This window comes from Nuphar pumila, chromosome 4 (assembly GCF_984573655.1).
Source record: "Nuphar pumila chromosome 4, dmNupPumi1.hap1.1, whole genome shotgun sequence".
In the NCBI taxonomy this organism is placed as follows: domain Eukaryota; kingdom Viridiplantae; phylum Streptophyta; class Magnoliopsida; order Nymphaeales; family Nymphaeaceae; genus Nuphar; species Nuphar pumila.
In genome coordinates this window covers 22,239,978-22,258,997 of record NC_143252.1, presented here as the reverse complement: position 1 = coordinate 22,258,997, position 19,020 = coordinate 22,239,978, and the positions used below count along the sequence as shown (strand labels likewise).

The 19,020-nt window shown below is 37.5% G+C and overlaps 1 protein-coding gene across 2 annotated transcripts; it reads left to right on the top strand.

The window, feature by feature from the left end:
- Positions 1-805: 805 nt before the first annotated feature.
- LOC149839624 (protein SMAX1-LIKE 6-like) lies at positions 806-11,011 on the top strand. Of its 2 annotated transcripts, XM_090002692.1 has the most exons (5): positions 818-2,376; positions 7,753-7,984; positions 8,409-8,490; positions 8,572-9,687; positions 9,768-9,939. In XM_090002692.1, the coding sequence occupies exons 1-5, from the start codon at positions 1,220-1,222 to the stop codon at positions 9,788-9,790; spliced, it is 2,610 nt and encodes an 869-aa protein (XP_089858818.1). In that variant the 5' UTR covers positions 818-1,219; the 3' UTR covers positions 9,791-9,939. The 2 variants fall into 2 exon arrangements, with proteins under 2 accessions (XP_089858817.1, XP_089858818.1); XM_090002691.1 differs by having other exon boundaries at positions 806-2,376; positions 8,572-11,011.
- The last annotated feature ends 8,009 nt before the right edge of the window (positions 11,012-19,020 follow it).

Here is a 19,020-nt window from a genome sequence, read left to right as displayed (position 1 = left end):
GATTAAAAATGAATTGCAATTTGTTATCCCTATTGATAAAAGTAGGATCTTTTTAGAATTAACTCATTGTAATACGTAATTCATCTGTTCTTTCGATGTAGGTACCGTTTGAATGTTTTTTAAGAAAAATCTAGGTTATTTCGAACGTTTAAAGAAACCTCTCATACAAAAAGTTTAAAGCATGTGTAAAGTTAGAAAGTATAAAAGCATTTAAAAGTTTAAAAAATAATAATGAAAGAGCAACCACCATTTTGAAGGACGTCAAGTTTAAACCCTGATTATTGGCTTACTTTTTAAAAAATTAATAATGAAAAATGTCAATCTTACCAATAGTTATATTATTTTACTAGGTCAATGTTTCAGTAGATCACCATCATATGAAAAACGGATGGATTAATAGTTATCTTAAAGGACGTCAAGTGCTCCAATAAGCAACCTCATTGCTTATTTTATGAAAAGCACGTTTTGGGCCCCCACACCCTCCAAAAAAAAAAGAAAGAAAAATACACAAAAGGCAGCTTTCACATTCGAAACGATATGAAAGAAGTCTACGTTTGTGGTGGGTGATTGAATTATTCGTCTTTCCACTACCCTCATCATTATCATCAACAACTATGAAGCACCATGACGGGAAAAATAAAAATAAAAACTCGAAAAAAGACGGACGAGAAAAAAAGGAGAGGACTATTCATTCCTTTTTTGTTGGTCTTTACTGAATTTGGGGCTGCCCTCAAATTTCCCCAAAATAAAAAAGACTGCAGAGGACAAAAACCACAAACCACATCATTCAACACTCTAGAGAGAGGGAGAGAGATATGGGGGATTTTTTCAGTGGGTGGACCGATACCGAGTCGTCCATCCCATGAGAAGACACAGCCACCACCACCACCACCACCACCACCATCCCATCACCCATAGGAGGGTTTCCTTCCTAAGAAGATTCTATGCTCTTGTATGGTCCCCTCCTCTCGCTACAAATTCCCCACCACCTTTCTCTCCCTCTCTCTCTCTAAGAGAGAAAGACAGAAGGAAGGAGTGAGAAGAAGAAGAAGAAAAAGGGAGGGAGGAGGACCAAACTCGACCATTCCTGATCTCTCTCCCCAACAACAACAACCAATATATCAATACAGTTGACTGGCGTTTTTGGACTATTGAGGAGCACCTTCTTCTAGTAGTCCGTGGTGGTCGGGGGTTCTTGGCTGCTCATGTTGGTCGGAGGATGCCGACGCCATTGAGCAGCGTGCAGCAGTTCCTGACACCCGACTCCGCCAAGGTATTGGACGACGCCGTGGCGGTGGCTCGCCGTCGGAACCACGCGCAGGCGACGTCCCTGCACGTCGTCTCGGCGCTGCTGGCGCTGCCCTCCTCGGGCTTCCGCGAGGCGTGCATCCGCTCCCGCTTCATCTACTCCAGCAACCGCCTACACTCGCGCGCCCTCGAGCTCTGCTTCGGCCTCGCCCTCGACCGCTTGCCTTCCTCCCACGCTGACGATCCCCCCATCTCCAACTCCCTCATGGCTGCCATCAAGCGCGCGCAGGCCATCCAGCGCCGCTTCTCTGCTGACATCGCCGCCGCCAGCGCCGCTTCGGCTGCCGCCCTTCAGAGCTACCAGCAGCCCCTCTCCTCCGTCAAGGTGGAGCTGCAGCAGCTCATCCTCTCCATCCTCGACGACCCCATCGTCAGCAGGGTCATGGCCGAGGCCGGCTTCCGGAGCAACGATGTCAAGCTCTCCATCGAGCGTCCCCAACCCCCTCCCCGCTTCTTCCATCGCCCGCCCCTCTTCCTCTGTAACCTCATCGACCAGCCCCCCTTTCCTCCTGCCTCCGCCGCAACGCAGGAAGGTTTCAGCCATTGCTCCGCCAAGCTCGCCGATGTCCTGATGGCAGACAAGAAGAGGAACCCGCTGTTGCTCAGCATGGTGGGCGGCTCCGGCGACGGTTTGGTCGGCGATTTCTTGATCGCCCTCGAGAAGGGAGAGGTCCCCGAGGGGATCAAGGGGACGAAAGTGGCTTCCTTGGAGAAGGAATTGATGGCGAGGGATGCCGACTCAGTGAAGCCGAAGGTAGGGGAGGTGGGGGACATGGTCGAGGGATGCTCTGGACCAGGCGTCCTCTTGAATCTGGGCGATTTGAAGTATTTTGCCGATTGTGCTGCGTTCGGATCACCTTCGTTCCTCATGTTTGTGGTCTCGGAGATTGCGCGGCTTGTGGGAGCCTACCAGTCCGCTTCAAAGCGGCTGTGGTTGATAGCCACCGCGACGTACGAGATCTTTATGCAATGCCAGACGTGCTATCCTTCCATGGAGGATGATTGGGATCTGCACCCGCTCCCAATTAGTTCTCTGAGACCACCTCCCCGGTTATTTCCCAAGTCCAGGTAATCATCAGCCTCGTTTCTTCCAATCAATATTGCCGGGTCGATATGTCTAAGGTTCTTAGTTCATCTTGTTGTTTGGGGCTGCTAAATTTTTTCATCCTCCCATGGTCGTGGCTTTTCTTGTGAAAACTCTTTTGTTCTTCTTCTTCTTCATTCTGGATCTGGTGTTATTTTTGAGCGGCTAATTGGGTATGAATTCAGATTAAAAAAAAACGGCCTCAAAGGAAAAGGAAAGCAAGAACTTGCATTTATAATTTATTCATTGGTCAGATTTTGTATAGTTTGGTGTCTACCTGAAAAACAATATACATGGACCCGATGATAATCAATCATTTGAAGAAACGGGATGCTATTGGTGCTTGCTTGCCTTTGAGTTTCTAGTGCAGTTAGTTATGAAAATGAGTCATAAGAATGTTGTTATATATGAAGGTGTGGAAGTTCTGATTCTCTTTCTCTAGTTCCATTCTTGACTACTCAGGCAGATTTCATATGGTACTCAAATTTTTTCTACTTTACATAATGGCTGTTCCTTGGATGTGATGGAGATGTTGTTCGCATGTGTGTGTGTGTGTGTGTGTGTGTGTGTGTGAGAGAGAGAGAGAGAGAGAGAGAGAGAGAGAGAGAGAGAGAGAGAGAGAGAGAGAGAGAGAGAGAGAGAGAGAGAGAGAGAGAGGTTAAAATTCCATTAGCTGCTGGAGTTGAGTTCAAATTGATGTATTTTGAGTCCAACCTTGATGGCTCTCCCTCTAGATTCAGGTTCAGGTGTGCTCCAATCCCATCATGGTGCCTCCAAAGTCTGAACCCAGGGATTGTGATCTTTGCCTGGCATATGTAGTTGTCTTGGTCTTGCCAGTCCAAGTTTGGTTTGGGTCAAAGAAGAATCAACGGCTTTCACCAAAAGGGTTTCATGATAAGCTAATTATGGTGATCAGTGTGCCCATTATCCCTACCCTTGTTGGAGGACCATTAATAAGAATGACAACTTATCTTCTAGATTTGGAAAATTCGTGGCAAGCATGCCAACATCTAGCCATTTTTCTAACTTTGAATAAAAAATTGATCAAGTATTTAAATCGATAACTGTTAATTCTTATTGAATTCATCTGCTATGACTACTTTATCCATTTCATGATTGTTTGCATTAGTTCAACATTAAAATCTTTTTCTTTGCATATTAAAAATGCCCATTCCTCTTTTAACCTTACAACATCAAAATTTTCCCCCCAAATTGATGTCTGATGGGTGAAAATTTTGATGGGTGTGTGACGCATGTGTGTGTGCCAATGTTGTAAAAAGCGTATCAGAAGGGTCTAAAAATAAGTGTTTGTTGAACAATATCATATTGTATCGTATGATACACCTTCAAAAGATTTTTTTAAATTTCAAAATAAAAAAATTAAAAAAAAAACATAAAAATTGTAACAATAAAATAATAAAATAAATATATATGGCTTTAAGCACTAAAATTACTGAAATTTTAGCACATCAAACACACTTAATGATAGACTACTAAAACTAAAACATATTAAATAGTAACTAGCAAGGAACAGCTAACAAACCAAAAAATATATAACAATGAACAACAAAAAATTTAACATGAATAAATAAGCAAATAAATATAATTATGATGACTAAAATAAAAATATGATACATTTATAATGTCATCAAAGTTCATAATTACATGAAAGTTTTATTACAGAACACATTAGGGCTAGAACAGCCAGAAATTTAGTCTTTTGAAATTGTAAATTATCAATCATCTTCATCGAGCATTTCATGTTCCGGGTCAGAGATGACATCTTGTGGTAGTTGTGCGACGACTCATGCTCAGGGATTTATTCTATCTTCTTCTTGTAATCTGGCATGGATCTCAAAACGTATATTGTTTGCAATATGAGGATAGGGTCATAGTAGCCTGAAGCTGCTTCGGCAGCCTACAACGTGCATTTATAATGATGTTATCCATTGTGAAGTTCACATTGGCAAAAACCACATTTTAGTAATCATTGTTGAAAGTCATATGGTTCACAGTATTATGATGTTAGGTCATCACTATTTCGGGCCATTGATCTAACAGCACCAAGAAAGGGGCTTCCAGAATGCAAAAAAAAGAATTAGAAAAAAATGAAGGTCATTCAGGAGAAAAGGAGGAAGAAGAAGCAGATGCGAGAGATGAGAAAAACACATTAAAATGTCATATTTTGGATCTTTTATCTCACAGATTTGTGCTTTAAAGAACCCAAAAGAAGGATGAAGGTAGATATCTTACAAAATCTACTTTTACTACTCTGTTTTTTATAAAGTTGCACAAACATTACTCTTTAGGGCTCCATTTTGGGCAAATTTTCAATTTTTAGGGTGAATTGATTAAAAAATGCAAGAAGGAAGTTTGTTTTGAGCTCGTGGATGTGAAAATTGTGCCAAAATGACCATTTTTACACTTACCACTCCTGGAAAAAGGTAGCTGGCTGCCACTTTTCCAACCATTGGAACTTTAAGTTGTATCAGTTGTCAAATCATACGATATGGGTAGATAAAGAATGATAGCCCTTCTATAACGATTTTTATGCATGAATTGTATCGACTTGTGGGATGATAGGTTGATACTCTGTATTGTATTGTAAAATACCGTAATTACAACATTGGCACATCTGAGTATGTGTATGTGTGTGTTCATGCATGCATGCATGTGCATGTGTGTCTTTGCATGTGAGGATGTGCATGTGTGTGTGTTGGTGCAGGTGGGTTTGTTTGTAGTTGGTGGTATTTATGATTCAAGAATCTTTGGCATATGGCTCATGTGGTCCTTAATGTTGTCTGCTACCTTGAAATTTACTAGAAAAGACAGAAAATTGTACTATACAAAGAGACCTAAATGGTAAAATTTGTCAACGACATCCATAAATAATCTTAATCTTAAAAAACAAGATGCATTCTAACAATATGATTTTTAGATTCATTTATAGACTGCAAGTCACCGGATTAGAAAATCAACAGCCATCGTGAAGAGCTGTATGTTTTGTGGTTTTGATCTAGGAATTATCCTCTTAGTTTATCCTAATAAAAAGGAAAAGAAACAGTGTACTTTACATTTTTCAATATGTTGCGTGCATGATCTTTTTCATTTTAATATATCTCTGAATCATTCTATATCCACGTGATTTACCTGGTCAGGTTGAGCCATTGTGAGCCTCTTACCAGGCTTGTCATGAAAATGGGTCATTTTAACTACTCTCTGTCCTGACTTGTTCTTGGTGCAGCCCTTTCTCATGTAGGTATGGCTGCAAGTGTGGGTACACAGTTTAAACCTAAGCCTGTCTACATATACTCCCAATCATATATATGGGTTAAAGTTTGCTACAATTGTTTGTATGTACAAACGACTTAGCAAACTTTAATTTTTTTTTTTTACTTTTTTGTTTTTTTTGGGGTCCAAATGACCTCATGGATGTGATCTACATGTTTTTTTAGTGGGAACTGGCTTTTGAATTACCAAAATCCAACTTGTGTATTGGTTTATCTGGCAATGCAAAAATCTACAATTGCTATTACACCAATTTTTTCCAACTCAAGAAAATATATTTTTTCATTGAAAAACATGATCCAAGGGTCGTTTTCCATTAAATTGAGCATGCTGAACACATCTACAAGGTTAGATTGTGTCAAAACAACTTGCATCGTGAGATTTCAACTAAATTGTACCTACAATCGACTGTATTAAATATATACCTATATATATAGGGATAGTATTTGCTACCCTCGTGAGTAAGGAACTCCCTAGTTGATACTCATGGAGAGGTTGTTTTGACCAAATCTGACCTCATGGATGTATTCACCATGGTCAAAATAGTAGGAATCAACCCTTAGATTTTAGTTTTTTGATGTAAAAATATATTTTTTTTGAGATTTAAAAATTTGATTCATTGTAAGCCATTGATTATTAAACCCTTGTAAAATCTGACATACATCAGAAAAACATGATCCAAAGGCCAGTTTCTACTAAACTTAATTTGTAGATCACATCTGGAGGGTTAGATGTGCAACAAAATTGAAAAAAAATCTAATTGATTCCCTTTCGCTTAACATTTTCCTCTTGTTTCTTTTCTCTTCCCACTCACTTCCTACATTTTTCATATTTGAAATGAAATAACTCTTTTATAACAAGCTTTTATGGTGGTTTTATATCATTTATTGCTTGTGTTCACGTCAGACCATAGCAACAATTTTGTAAACTTGTTGGGACTTGGGATTGAAAGTGCTGATATTTTCAGCCAAACCATAGCAACAATTTTGTGAACTTGCTGGGACTTGGGATTGAAAACCGCCCCTCTCCAATAAAAAATGGAAAGTTCAGGAAATGTTTTCTTGGATAACAATTGAGAACTTGGCATTCTGGTGTGCATAATAATATAGACCAGAGTTACCGGAAGCTTCTTGCTACATGGGGAAGCTCGCTTCCCCGAAATCTTGCTTTGGAAGCGGGAAACTCTTCGCTTCCTCAAAAGCAGGGGAAGCTCTGGGAAACCCGCTTCCAAAATATGGGAAACTCGATTCCCTTTTGTGGGAAGCTCGCTTCCTCTTCGTTTCACAAATCGATTCCCTTGTGCTTCCTTAATGTTTTCCTCTCGATTCTTGTCACTTTCCACTCGCTTCCTCCTCACTTCCTACATTTTTCATATTAGAAAATTAAGATTTTTTGGTAACAAGCTTATATGTTAGGTTTTATATCGTTTTATGTGTTTAGGTCACTTCTTATTTGCTTCCATCTGTGCTTCATATTGTTTTCTATGTGTTTTCTTTTTATTTTTCATGCACTTGCATAATCACACTTCATAACTGCTTTCCGTTTCCTGCTTCATACTACTTTTTAACACTCGCTTCCCCGCTTTTGCTTCACTCCCCGCTTCTCGTATCCATTTTGTTTCCTGCGTCCTGGTAACTATGCTATAGACGTTCTTTGTCTGTCAATACATTGATAAGTTGTTGCATCTGATGTTTTGAGTATTGCATTTTCTATTTAATTTGAATGAGATCAACTTCAAATTGAAACAAACATATATCTTTTGATTGTGTAAGTGAAGATTTGTATCATGTTTGTTACAAGTTTGATGCAGTTTAAGAATGAAAAGGTTGACCTATCACTATGAAGGACCAGGGTCTATATAATATCTACCAGCCAAAGAAATCTACAACCAGACTGATACTGGTTTTGGGCCTTTATTTTGTGCCCTTTCATCTTTATGTGCTATGTTGCCATCTATCATACTATTTTTTGATTGGCATTTTTATACCTATTTATGGTGTGTTTACAAAAGCTTCTGATCTTTTGTGTCAATTGGACCTCATACAGTTCATGTTCTATTGATATCCTTACAGCTTGATGGAATCATTTGTCCCATTCGGTGGCTTGTTTGCAACTGCTGCTGAACTGAAGGCCCCATTCACTACCAATTATGAGTCAATGATCTGTCGGCCGCAATGTGACAAGTATGAAGTTGCTAACTTTTCTGACAGAACCACAGCAACAAAAGCCGATCATGATAGCTTACCTCCTTGGTTGCAAGGAGCAAAAGTTGCATATCCCGTCACAGTTTTGAATTCAACACTGGTGTGTATTACTGCTGAAATTCCAACTATATTAAATGACATTCCACTGATAAATTGATAATGGTTATGATGTTCTCAAGACCTTCTTAGTGTAAGATATCTTACATGACTTAACATACTACTTGTGGAAAATATATGTTCTGCAATCATCGAGTTAGTTCATAAATATTAATCCATTTTTTGCTCTCATTCCCTATCCCCTTATATGCTAGTTGCATTGAAAATTTCATAAAAATAGCTGTATCCATGTGACAGCTTCTAGCGCTTTCAATTTTGACTTTAAAGCACCAATGCTTGATCTGGATTTATGATCGACTGCTATGTATTACTTATGCTTTGGTTTAAGTACAGCGAAATCAAAGCCCGCAATGTGTAGTTTGACTTCTGAATGTGTATATAAAAATTGTCTTCTCTTTCCAGTGCAGGCCAAAGCTGATGATGCTGTGTTGAATGCTGAAGTTGATGTACTACAGAAGAAACAGAGTGATTCATGTCAACAGATTCATGGTAGCTCTCTTGTTCACAGTTTGGATACTTGTGTTTTTTTAGGCTCATCATGTTGAGAGCTTGTGACGTTGCATGATGCAGGTAGGCATGAATTACCCAATGCTAGGAATCACTGCACTAATATGGCAATTCATAATCAAAGCCGGTTGCCGAATGTTCATCTTGAAAAGCTTCCAAAACAGAACTGCTTCCTGCCAATCCCATCCATTCATTCTGATTCTGATTCTGAGGAAAACCGGCAGCCTAAGCTACAAGGAACAGATGGGAGCATTGACCAGCTTCAGCAAAATTGCTTGTCTGGACTTCACGATGCGGTGCTTGGTCATCATGGGCCCCTGTCCTCAAGAACATCAGTTACAACAGAATTAGCGCTAGGAACACTTTTTGCACCTCATATAGTGGAAGAAAGGGTTCCTATGGTTCATGAAAGGCGTTCATTGAATCTCTCTAATTGTATTCCGGCCAAAGTTCATGAAGTTGATGATGGTCCATCTGATCTGGCACAAGCTTCTTACTTCCATCGTATAGATAGTATCACCAGAGAGGTACCATGGAAGTGTTCACCCATCACAAAAGCATCATGTGCCAGTGAACGTCCTACTGGAAATGTCAACAGCTCAACCAATTTGCAAGATCGAAAGCCTGTTGATTGGACTGCACAATTTGATCCAAGCTATTTTAAGATGCTATGCAGGGATCTTGTAGAAAAGGTTGCACGGCAAAATGATGCAATATCCACTGTTTGTCATACTATAGTGAACTGTAGAGTCGGCAATGAAAGGCGTCGCCGTGGTACAAGCCTGAGAGGGGATATATGGCTTTGTTTTCTTGGTCCAGATCATGTTGGAAAAAAAAGGGTTGCTTCAGCTCTTGCAGACACATTATTTGGTAGTACAAAGGACTTCATTTGTGTAAATCTAAGTTCCCAAGGTGTGTACTCAAATTCAATCTTTGATCGTCAAGAGATTGATGGATATGACATAAGATTCAGAGGGAAAACAACAGTGGACTATATTGCAGAAGAAATACGCAGTAAACCATTGTCAATTATTTTCTTGGAGAACTTGGATAAAGCAGATTTGCCAGTTCAAAGTGGTTTGTCACATGCAATCAGAACAGGAAAATTTTCAGATTCACGTGGAAGAGAAATTGGGATCAATAATTCTATAGTTATCATGACAGCAAGAGCAGCGAAAGGTAAAGAATGTGTTTTTGAAACCGGGAGTGCTAGATACTCGGAACAAAGGATTCTGAAAGCCAAAGCATGGCAAATGCAGATTTTGGTGGAACATGCAGCTAAAGATGAATTATGCATCCAACAGGAACTGCAAGTTCCAGGTCTTGTTAGCAAACGTAGATGGAATGATCTTGGCCAACAGAATAAACAAGGGTCCTTGGAGACGACTAAAAGACTGCATAGATTGCCAAGCATGTCTTTCGACCTGAATGTTTCACTGGAGGAGTCGGAAGGAGACAGTCCTGTTGATAGTGGCAATGACTCGAACGACTCCATATCTGAGAATGATTCATGGATGGATGATTTTGTAGATTTGGTGGATGAAACTGTAGTTTTCAAGCCTTTCAACTTTGATGACGTTGCAGATGATGTATTGAAGCAAATGACAGAAAGATTTCGAAGTATACTGGGACCTGAAGCTGTGCTGGAAATTGATCCCAGAGCCATGGATCAAATACTTGCTGCCGTGTGGCTTTCTGATAGAGAAGGTGCATTTGATGATTGGGTTGAGAGCGTTCTTAGCAAAGGATTTGTTGAAGTTCAGCATAAACATGCCCTCTCATCTAAGATGGTTGTGAAACTTACGGTGTGCCAAAACCAGTTTTTGGGAGAACAGGCGCCTGGAGTCCGCCTTCCTGCTAAAATCATTCTCGATTAAAGTTGGAGATGTCGTGGGTTCATGTAATTTGTTTAGATGTGTAATTTAGATCTAGTTACACCATTCACGTCTTAGCTGCTAATATCCTGCCAATCCCTGTTTTTTTTTCTGGTTAGATTAGATTAGCAGATATTCTTGCATTCGTCGCCTGCTCAGTTTAACCTCATTCCTAGACCTGACTTTACCTACTCCCCTTTCTGCTCTTTTCTGGGTTAGTGCCTGCATGCACGCCCTCCCACTTGCCTCACATGTTCACCACCTTATCGTACTGGTTTTTTTTTGAAATTTCCATGCATTTCCTTCTCTGCGCTCGTTTGAGACGTTTCTGCCCTGATCTCATATTCCAATACCTGCATATTCACAGAGGCATTCTGTCATGTATTTGCAAATGCTACCTTATTTTTTTCCTTTTGTTCTTTTTTGCCTTTTTCTCTCTCAGAACTGTTGTAGATGTACGTGCAATGTGCTGTATAATGTACCAATGTAAACCTTATTCCTGTACAGTACGCAACATCATTTGGCCCTTGTATCATTAATAAAAGATGCTGCTTTCATTAACCTGACTTCCAGCATCTCAACCTCAAATGATTTTTAATGGAAATCCTCTATAATCTTTACAGTCGAAATTATCAGTGTCTTGCATGTCGTGTCATCACCGTCATCCATGTGTCGGCAAAAGACGTGGATGCATTTGCTTGCTCCTTTACCATCTCCTTTTTCCGGTGAGTGCTCCACAGAAGGAAGACGATATTTAAACAGTTTTTTGGTTTTTGTTTCTTTTTTTTTTTTTGCATGTGAGAGAGTAAGGTATGGGTGGGTTGTGTGACGAGGAGGGAGGATCAGGTACAACGTGATTGCACGCTTTTAGTGTGCTTTTTTATTCAGAAGCAAAATGTTCCAAATGCTCTGGAAATTTTTGCTTACTAAATGTGTGCAATCACATTGATTGTGTGTCGATCGATGCATGTTTGCGAACATGAAGCCGTTAGGGAGGTTTTGGCAGGATGATCAGTCAGAGAGAATGACACACCTTTAAAAAAACCGCCACTAAATTCTGCAGCTAGTGAGGCTTCGGCAGGATGATTGGAAAACAATGCATATTAATCTGAGGACACGCCTTTAGGAAAGATGGCATAGAGGTTCTAACACTCGAGTGACAATGAGAGAGCTCCCGATGTTCAAAATACGTAGTCTAGATGGATTTAAAAGTTATATTTTAAGAGCTGAATTACAGTAATTTTCATCTGATCCACATATAATGTCAAGCTAATACGAAAATAATTCAAAACATCAAATGAGGATTCATGGAAATATGATTTTGGCAAACGGATCCTCTTGATGAATACAAATTAATGATTCCTGACTTGCAGTCATTATACAGTGTTTGTCACTCCTTTTAGGACGAGGCTTGAGTGATACATGATCCTCCATGCTAGCAATTAGAAATAATAGAATTGCAAGATATGGTCTACTACTCTAAATCGTACATGCTCCACCAGCCCATCGCTCTTCTGCCTGGAGTAATGCCGTCGTCTCGTCGGAACGAAGTTGACGTGGATGACGTTGAGAGAGAGAGAGAGAGATTCAACTGAGCAATTCTGGGCTTCGTACGCAGCATACCACCATCATCGTGCATCAGCATTTGTGGAAAAGCGGTTCCGATGACACTCGGGAAGGGAAGATAGCCAGATGGTGACCCATTTTGAGTGGATGGGATGGTCAGGGATGTAAAATACCAGCTCATTCATAAACAAATAAAGACAAAAATAGAAAAAACTGGTCCCTAATGTTTTCTTCAAAAACAAAAAAAATATTATTTTATCTATTAACTTTAATAAAAATAAGACTATGAGTACCAAATGAGAAGCTAAATATATAAAATAACTATAAAAAAAAATAATTGCTTAAGAACAACCAAACGCCACCCACTGTTGACAACACTAAGGGTACGTTCAGCTGCTCCTTTAACATGATTCAGAATCACATGGGGACTCATGTGATTTTAATCTCAAGCAAATTAGAAAGTAACTGTCGTTTGCAAAGGCAAATGAGATTTACTTTCTCACAGCTTAACATTTTATGTTCGGCTCCTTATACAAATCAGATTCACTTTCTCATTCAAATGAGAAAGTAAATCAGAATGATCCAACCGAACGTGCCCTAAGGCTCCACAACACTAAGACTTTGTTTGAAACTGTCTGTCCATGGAGATTATGCATTTGAAAAAGTGGCACCTCCTCAATCCTGGCAGATACCACCTTTACAGGTGGTAGCTATAAATTTCATTCTTTAGCGTAAATACAAAAATAACTTCCAATACCAAATGCATAAACACCCATCCTAGCTACCACTTTCCAAACGTTCGCCACCAAGGTAGTTTGACCTGCATTAACTTACATCTCAGCTACTAGCTTTCAAATTTAGTCAAAACAAGATAAATAAAAAGTAACTAAGCCTGCTCGAGCTTGGCTGGGTTCAACTCCCTTATAAAGGGTTACCTAAGCCTGACATTTGGTGCTATTTAAGTTATATTTTGTTTTTTTTAATTTTAGATTGTTCTAATGTTAGTATATTTCAGTATTTTCATATCTTTTTCGAGTTTTGGTGGTCCATACCACCAAACTCGCCTTTTTTTAGGTTTGTGCTCGAGGTACGTACTTTCACAATGCTTCACCCCAACAATGATAATTCGCCTCTTTTTTAGGTTTGTGCTGAGGTATGTACTTTCACAATGCTTCACCCCCAACAATGATGATTGAAAGTCCTTTATGTGGCTGATCCCTGCTCAATAGAGAAGAAAAAGTGAGAGATCTTGAAGAAGAACCCCCACATTCTTCTAATATTCTGATTAAAGTTTTGCATATATATTTTCTAAAAACATCTTTTTTCGTGTTAAACCCTTTATTTTAAGCCTTTAAAGATTCATATAAACTTGAAACCCAATAGTAATCCTACTTAATATGAGAGCAAACTAAAGATATTATAGAATAAGTTAATACTTTGTATTAGACTTGCAATGTCCTTATCTGCATGCGTTATGGTCTTAGTAGATTTATACAGCCTGAACTCCCTTGCTTTCATGTCCATCGCCCAAAAACCTGTCTTGATTGCTTCAATTAAGAGAAATTAAGATCTGAACATAAATTGAGTTAAATACATAAGCATACACATATCTAGTGTAGAAATTTAAATATAAGTATGTATTATAATAGAGAACCAATACACTATGATAGATACCTTGTCACATTCTGTAAAAAGATACTGCAAGTTATAGCTCTCCAAGAAACTGCAAGTTATAGCTCTCCAAAAAATGATGAGCCCCAAATCGCCTTTCGGGTTTGGCAATCATTTGTTGTGAACAATAGCGTTAAGCAGTTAGTTTTTGTGAGCCAAGAGAAAAATATGATTGTCGCTTTTAGGAGTCACCGAAAACCACATATTAAGGTAAATAATCTTTGGTAATTTATTTATTTTGTCTCATCTCACGTATGGATATGTTCAATTCTAGTTATGAATATTTCTAAATGCTATATAATCAATATTTGTGATACATTTATGTTAGATTTAAATCAATCTACACACAAACCTAACAAGCATGCAAATGTAACACTTAATTGTGTTTTTTTTAGTACCTCTGCCATTTCTTTTACCTCAAACATAATCATTTCTGACATTTTCTGCCTGATATTTTTTTTTAATAGTGTCATTAATACGATATGAAGGCTCTCAAGAAGAGGCACTAGGAGCTTGTCACGTATAGGGAGAATCTACAAATTGAAGCTCTATGTTATATTAGATGTTAAACACCTATATCTTTCTTTTAGAAAGTGAGATGTAGCTCAAAACTTTGGTTGCACATCGGTGACAATATAATTATATGTGATTTGATTTTGCTCTTAGATTTTTTTAAAAAAATATGTGCATTGTTGTTGTGTGGATGCACGAGTTGCACTCCACCAAAGTGCACTGAGTGGTGTACTAAATTTTTTAACAGTATTCTTTGTCTAGTACTTCATGCAATATCTAACATGACAATTACGCTACATGTGGAGAATAACATACAAGATTCCTAGGTACCTATATGAGATAATTGTCAATTGTCTTCTTTTTCTAAACTCGTTATAGCATATGAGTTGGTTTAGACAGTCTAAAAGTCATGTCCCATGACTTCTTGAACTTCTTATCTACAACGGCAAACACTATAGAAAATGCCTCACTAGAAGGATCAATATTGTGTGCCAACAACAATATACCTATGTATTTTTCTTTTAGGAATATGTTATCTACGACTAGAATTTAAGGATGCCCTTTTAAAAAACCATCGATGCATGGATGGAAGGATAAAAAAAAGAAACTTAAATAGTTATTTCTTATCAATCTCAATGACCCCTAGTGTTCTTGAGCTTATCTTCATCAAATGATCTAAATAAAAAAAAAGTATCTTGAAGGACTCTTCATATGTATCATATAACACACCTTTCATGTGTTCCTAATCATGTCATGCTTGTTTGTAACTAATCTCCACACTTTTCTTACAACTGATGTCATTGATCATTTCTCTTGGAGTCATATTTCGGGTTATCATGCAAGTGTTTATAAATAACACCTGCAATCTATGCGAAAAAGACTTTTTCCCCTCGAAGGTTGCCCAATGAAGTACCACATATATACTCTCTTTCGTATATGTTTACTTGAAAGAATATTATTTCGCGCACCTTTGTGCTATGCCTCTTTGAAGAAAAAACAGTCATAGTCTGTAGGTTCTTTTTCATGTATAAAATAATCACTATATTATTGTAGCTCCTTAAAAAATTTGTTTTATAGCTCTTCCTTATTACATGATCTTTAAAAAACTCATGACAATGCTTTAGATCATTAAACATTTGGCCAATAGTAATGTCTCTATTATTTGAGTATGTTGTTAGCTACTGAAAAGATTCTTTGTCATTAAGTTTTTTGTTACGTAACTCGTCAATCATTTTATATGTCTATGTTCAATGATTTGCAATTGTTCTTCATTGTGTGAGAATTCACTGAACGAGAACCAATTAAACCATATCTCATTAGTAGAAAAAGAATAATTCTACAACCCAATAAATGCTCATATAACTTATATAACATACTAAGAGTTTGAATTTTCAATTTTTTTACATCATTTGCATCTGCTATTAATTGTCGCATCATATGTGCCTTGGTCCTCTCTTATCGTTTTAGAGTCACCATTATCTGACATGGTATAGTCATCATCATCATTCAATTCTTTGCTATCTATATGATCATTATTACCACTAATTGGTTGTTTGAATGCACAAATTAAATCACAATGCATCATAATTATTTCTTCATTTGCTTACATGTATGCATCATTCTTGTATTTTCAAATTGCATTATTAATCATATAAATAACACCTTCATCATAACACATACATTTCAAGCATAGATTACATGGTCCAACAACTTGTACTTACTTATGCTATTCACCTTAAAAGGATGAATGTTATATGCCCTAAAAGGATTGATGTTATCTACATTATTGTAGTGAAGATCAATAGCACTGGTTTGTTGACATACCTCTACATTCTACAAGCATCCGTTGATCATGTACAACATTAATTGTTGGTGCAAGTTGTTCATTGTATGTGCGCACATCATCTATATCCTTAATTGGTTGAGGAAACTGCATGTCCTCTGCATGCATATTACGATCGTCAATATTGCTAATTTTTTAGAGAGTTAGATGTACACCTCATGATTGTCCTAACAGATATTTTCTAAGATAAATGCATATTTTTCATTATCATTTGAAGCATTGTTTCCTCGGTGGCTATTTCGTTTATCAATTGTTTCTCGAAAATCATTTATAATTATTTGTTTAACTTTGTCATCTTGTACAGTGAAAATAATTAAATAAACATCATTACTACATAACATAGAATCTATGTCATCATCATCCAAAATGGCTATCAATCTTTGTTGGCATTATATGTCTGTAGAATAACTATATTGAAGGCTCGAATACTCTTTGACATAGCTAGTTTTATAAAACATCAAAGCCATAAATTTCTTAAAGCTATTATTTTTTTACACCATTATAAATCTCAATTAGATAATCAATGAGACAGTAGTGTACTTTAACCCTTTTCGAGGCTATCATTAACTGTCTACACTTACCACACAACATATCATTCATTAAATAAAAATATCATGTAAGAAAATGTCATAGCCTTCATACATTTAATTAACGCAATTATCTACACCAACTATAGTTGTTGTCTCACACTCAAAACCATTTACTTCAATCATAACCTCATTACCCCAATTAAATGCTTATGCATATTCAACCATAACTCCATTACCCCCAAAATAAAACAACAAAATATTAAATAAAAGACAAGCAAACAGACATAAATCATCAACGACAACAACTAAACATAAATACTATAAGGCTAACAAATATATATCTATAAAAAAACTTAAACATAATCAATCATGATGTCAAATATTATGTAAAGCACAAGCAAACAAACATAAATCATCAACGGCAACAACCAAACACAGATACTACAAGGCACACACACACACATACATATATATATATACAAAAAAGCTTAAGAATGCAAAAAATATATAGAACTCACTTTTTATCCTAAGTTTTTAGGGATCGAAAGATGAGAAAGTTAAGAAAAAAACTGACACAACCTCACCAGAATGTTGTAAGATGAATTACACAGGAATCACTGCAAAGGCAGAGAAAAAATAGTTAGAGTCTAAAGGAAAAAGGATTAGGGTTCTAACAAGAAACAAACAAAAAAATGAAAAAAAAAACGGCAATGACTTTATATATGAATAAGAAAGCATATGAAAGTAAGAACATTTGCAAAATGTCATTGCATTAACAAGAGCTTTGCATATAATATATGTGACATACTGACTTTATGCAATTTTAGTTAAAGGAGGTTCACATGTTATGTGTGCGAAGGTCGTGACATTCGCAAATATATAATGTGAATCTGTAATAAAAAAATATGCGAAGGTAAGGACATTTGCAACATATATTTGCGAATGTCAAATATACATTTGTAGACGTCCAGACTTTATGTGAGTTTTTAGTTAAAAGAAGTTTGCATGGTAGCTACGCAAAGGTCATAACATTCGCAAATATGTGACGTGAACCTACCAACCTCAAATCAAAAAACATGTGAAGGTATGGACATTCACAAGAGACATTTGTAAATGTCAATCATTCATTTGATATCTTGACTTTAGAGAGTTTTTGGTTAAAAGATGTTTGCATGAGCAAATGTCAAGACTACCACAAAGTATGGAACTTTCAAGCTAGAACTTTTCAATTCTAGAAGATTCACATCGAGCTTGCGAACCTCGAAAGATGCATGCATTTGATATGTGGATCTCCTTTGTTAAGATTAAGTTACCGATGTTAGCAAACAATTTATGTGAATTTCATCAGGTCCGTGAAATGTTTAGATAAATCTCCTTTTTATTGAGATGTTGCGACTTTCAAATAGTGGATATATTTATTGCACAAACATCCATAGGTTCACTTATGTGAAGGGAACAAATATCCTAAAAAGTCAAAAATCAAAATTTTGGACAAGAGAAGATTTCGACAAATTGTGAGGCATTTGCAATATAGCTCCATTTTACAAAGTACGATCATTTTCAGTAGATTATTAGCATGCGTGGATCAAAGAGCAATCAACTGTTTTTAGTGGGTAAGGGAAAATTCTTACACCCTCTTACGTTTTCAAATGTTTGTTTTGAGGGGGCTGAACACAAGGTCCTATTAGACCATTGTCAGGAAAACTTTGGTCAAGATCAGGAATTTCAGAAGAGGTTGTAACTGACACGCAATATCCAGGTAAAAGGTGGGCCTCTATCTCTTTTGATCCTTGACATCATCAATCACTTTAACTGTTACAGTTAATTTGATTCTTGCTATCATCCTGGTACTCGGTTTATCAAACAATCAATGTGCATCCAATCTCAGACGTGAAAAGCAAAAGTAAATCTACATACAAATATTAGTTAAAAGCACTGCAAGGTAAAATCCCGGAAGAGGACATGACCACCCTGCCTTCCGTGCCCCCATCCATGATAAAACTGCAGACACGCCTGGTCTTAGGTGGGGGCTTCTTTGTCACAAAAAAAAAAGAAACTAGAAGGGATGCCGACCACGTATTATCAGCAAAATCACAAGGACAAAGCTCATAAGCAGCAGAGTTCCATTACAGTTCAAGAAATAATGTTCCACCAGATTAAAATGAATGGGGATTTGTACGTGGCATGAACTAATACCGTAACTTTTGCTGGTCAGCAAGAACAGCAGGCCAATAAACATCAAGAAAGTGGATCTTCCCTTCCAAGGTTAAAAGAAAACAGCACGCTACCAGGTTACAAGAAATTTGCACCATGCGGCAATGAAATTTTGCAACCAAAAATAGTTGTACTCCAATTTTAGTCGAGATTCTTCCCTCGATATGTCCATTTTTGACAGATATTACGAAATACAAATGATTACCAATTCAAGGGAAGCACATATCATAAGTTTTTTTCCCCCCTCGAAGGCACAAGTTTGTGTTTAAGGTAGCAGAGACACAGGATATCATCGCAGCAA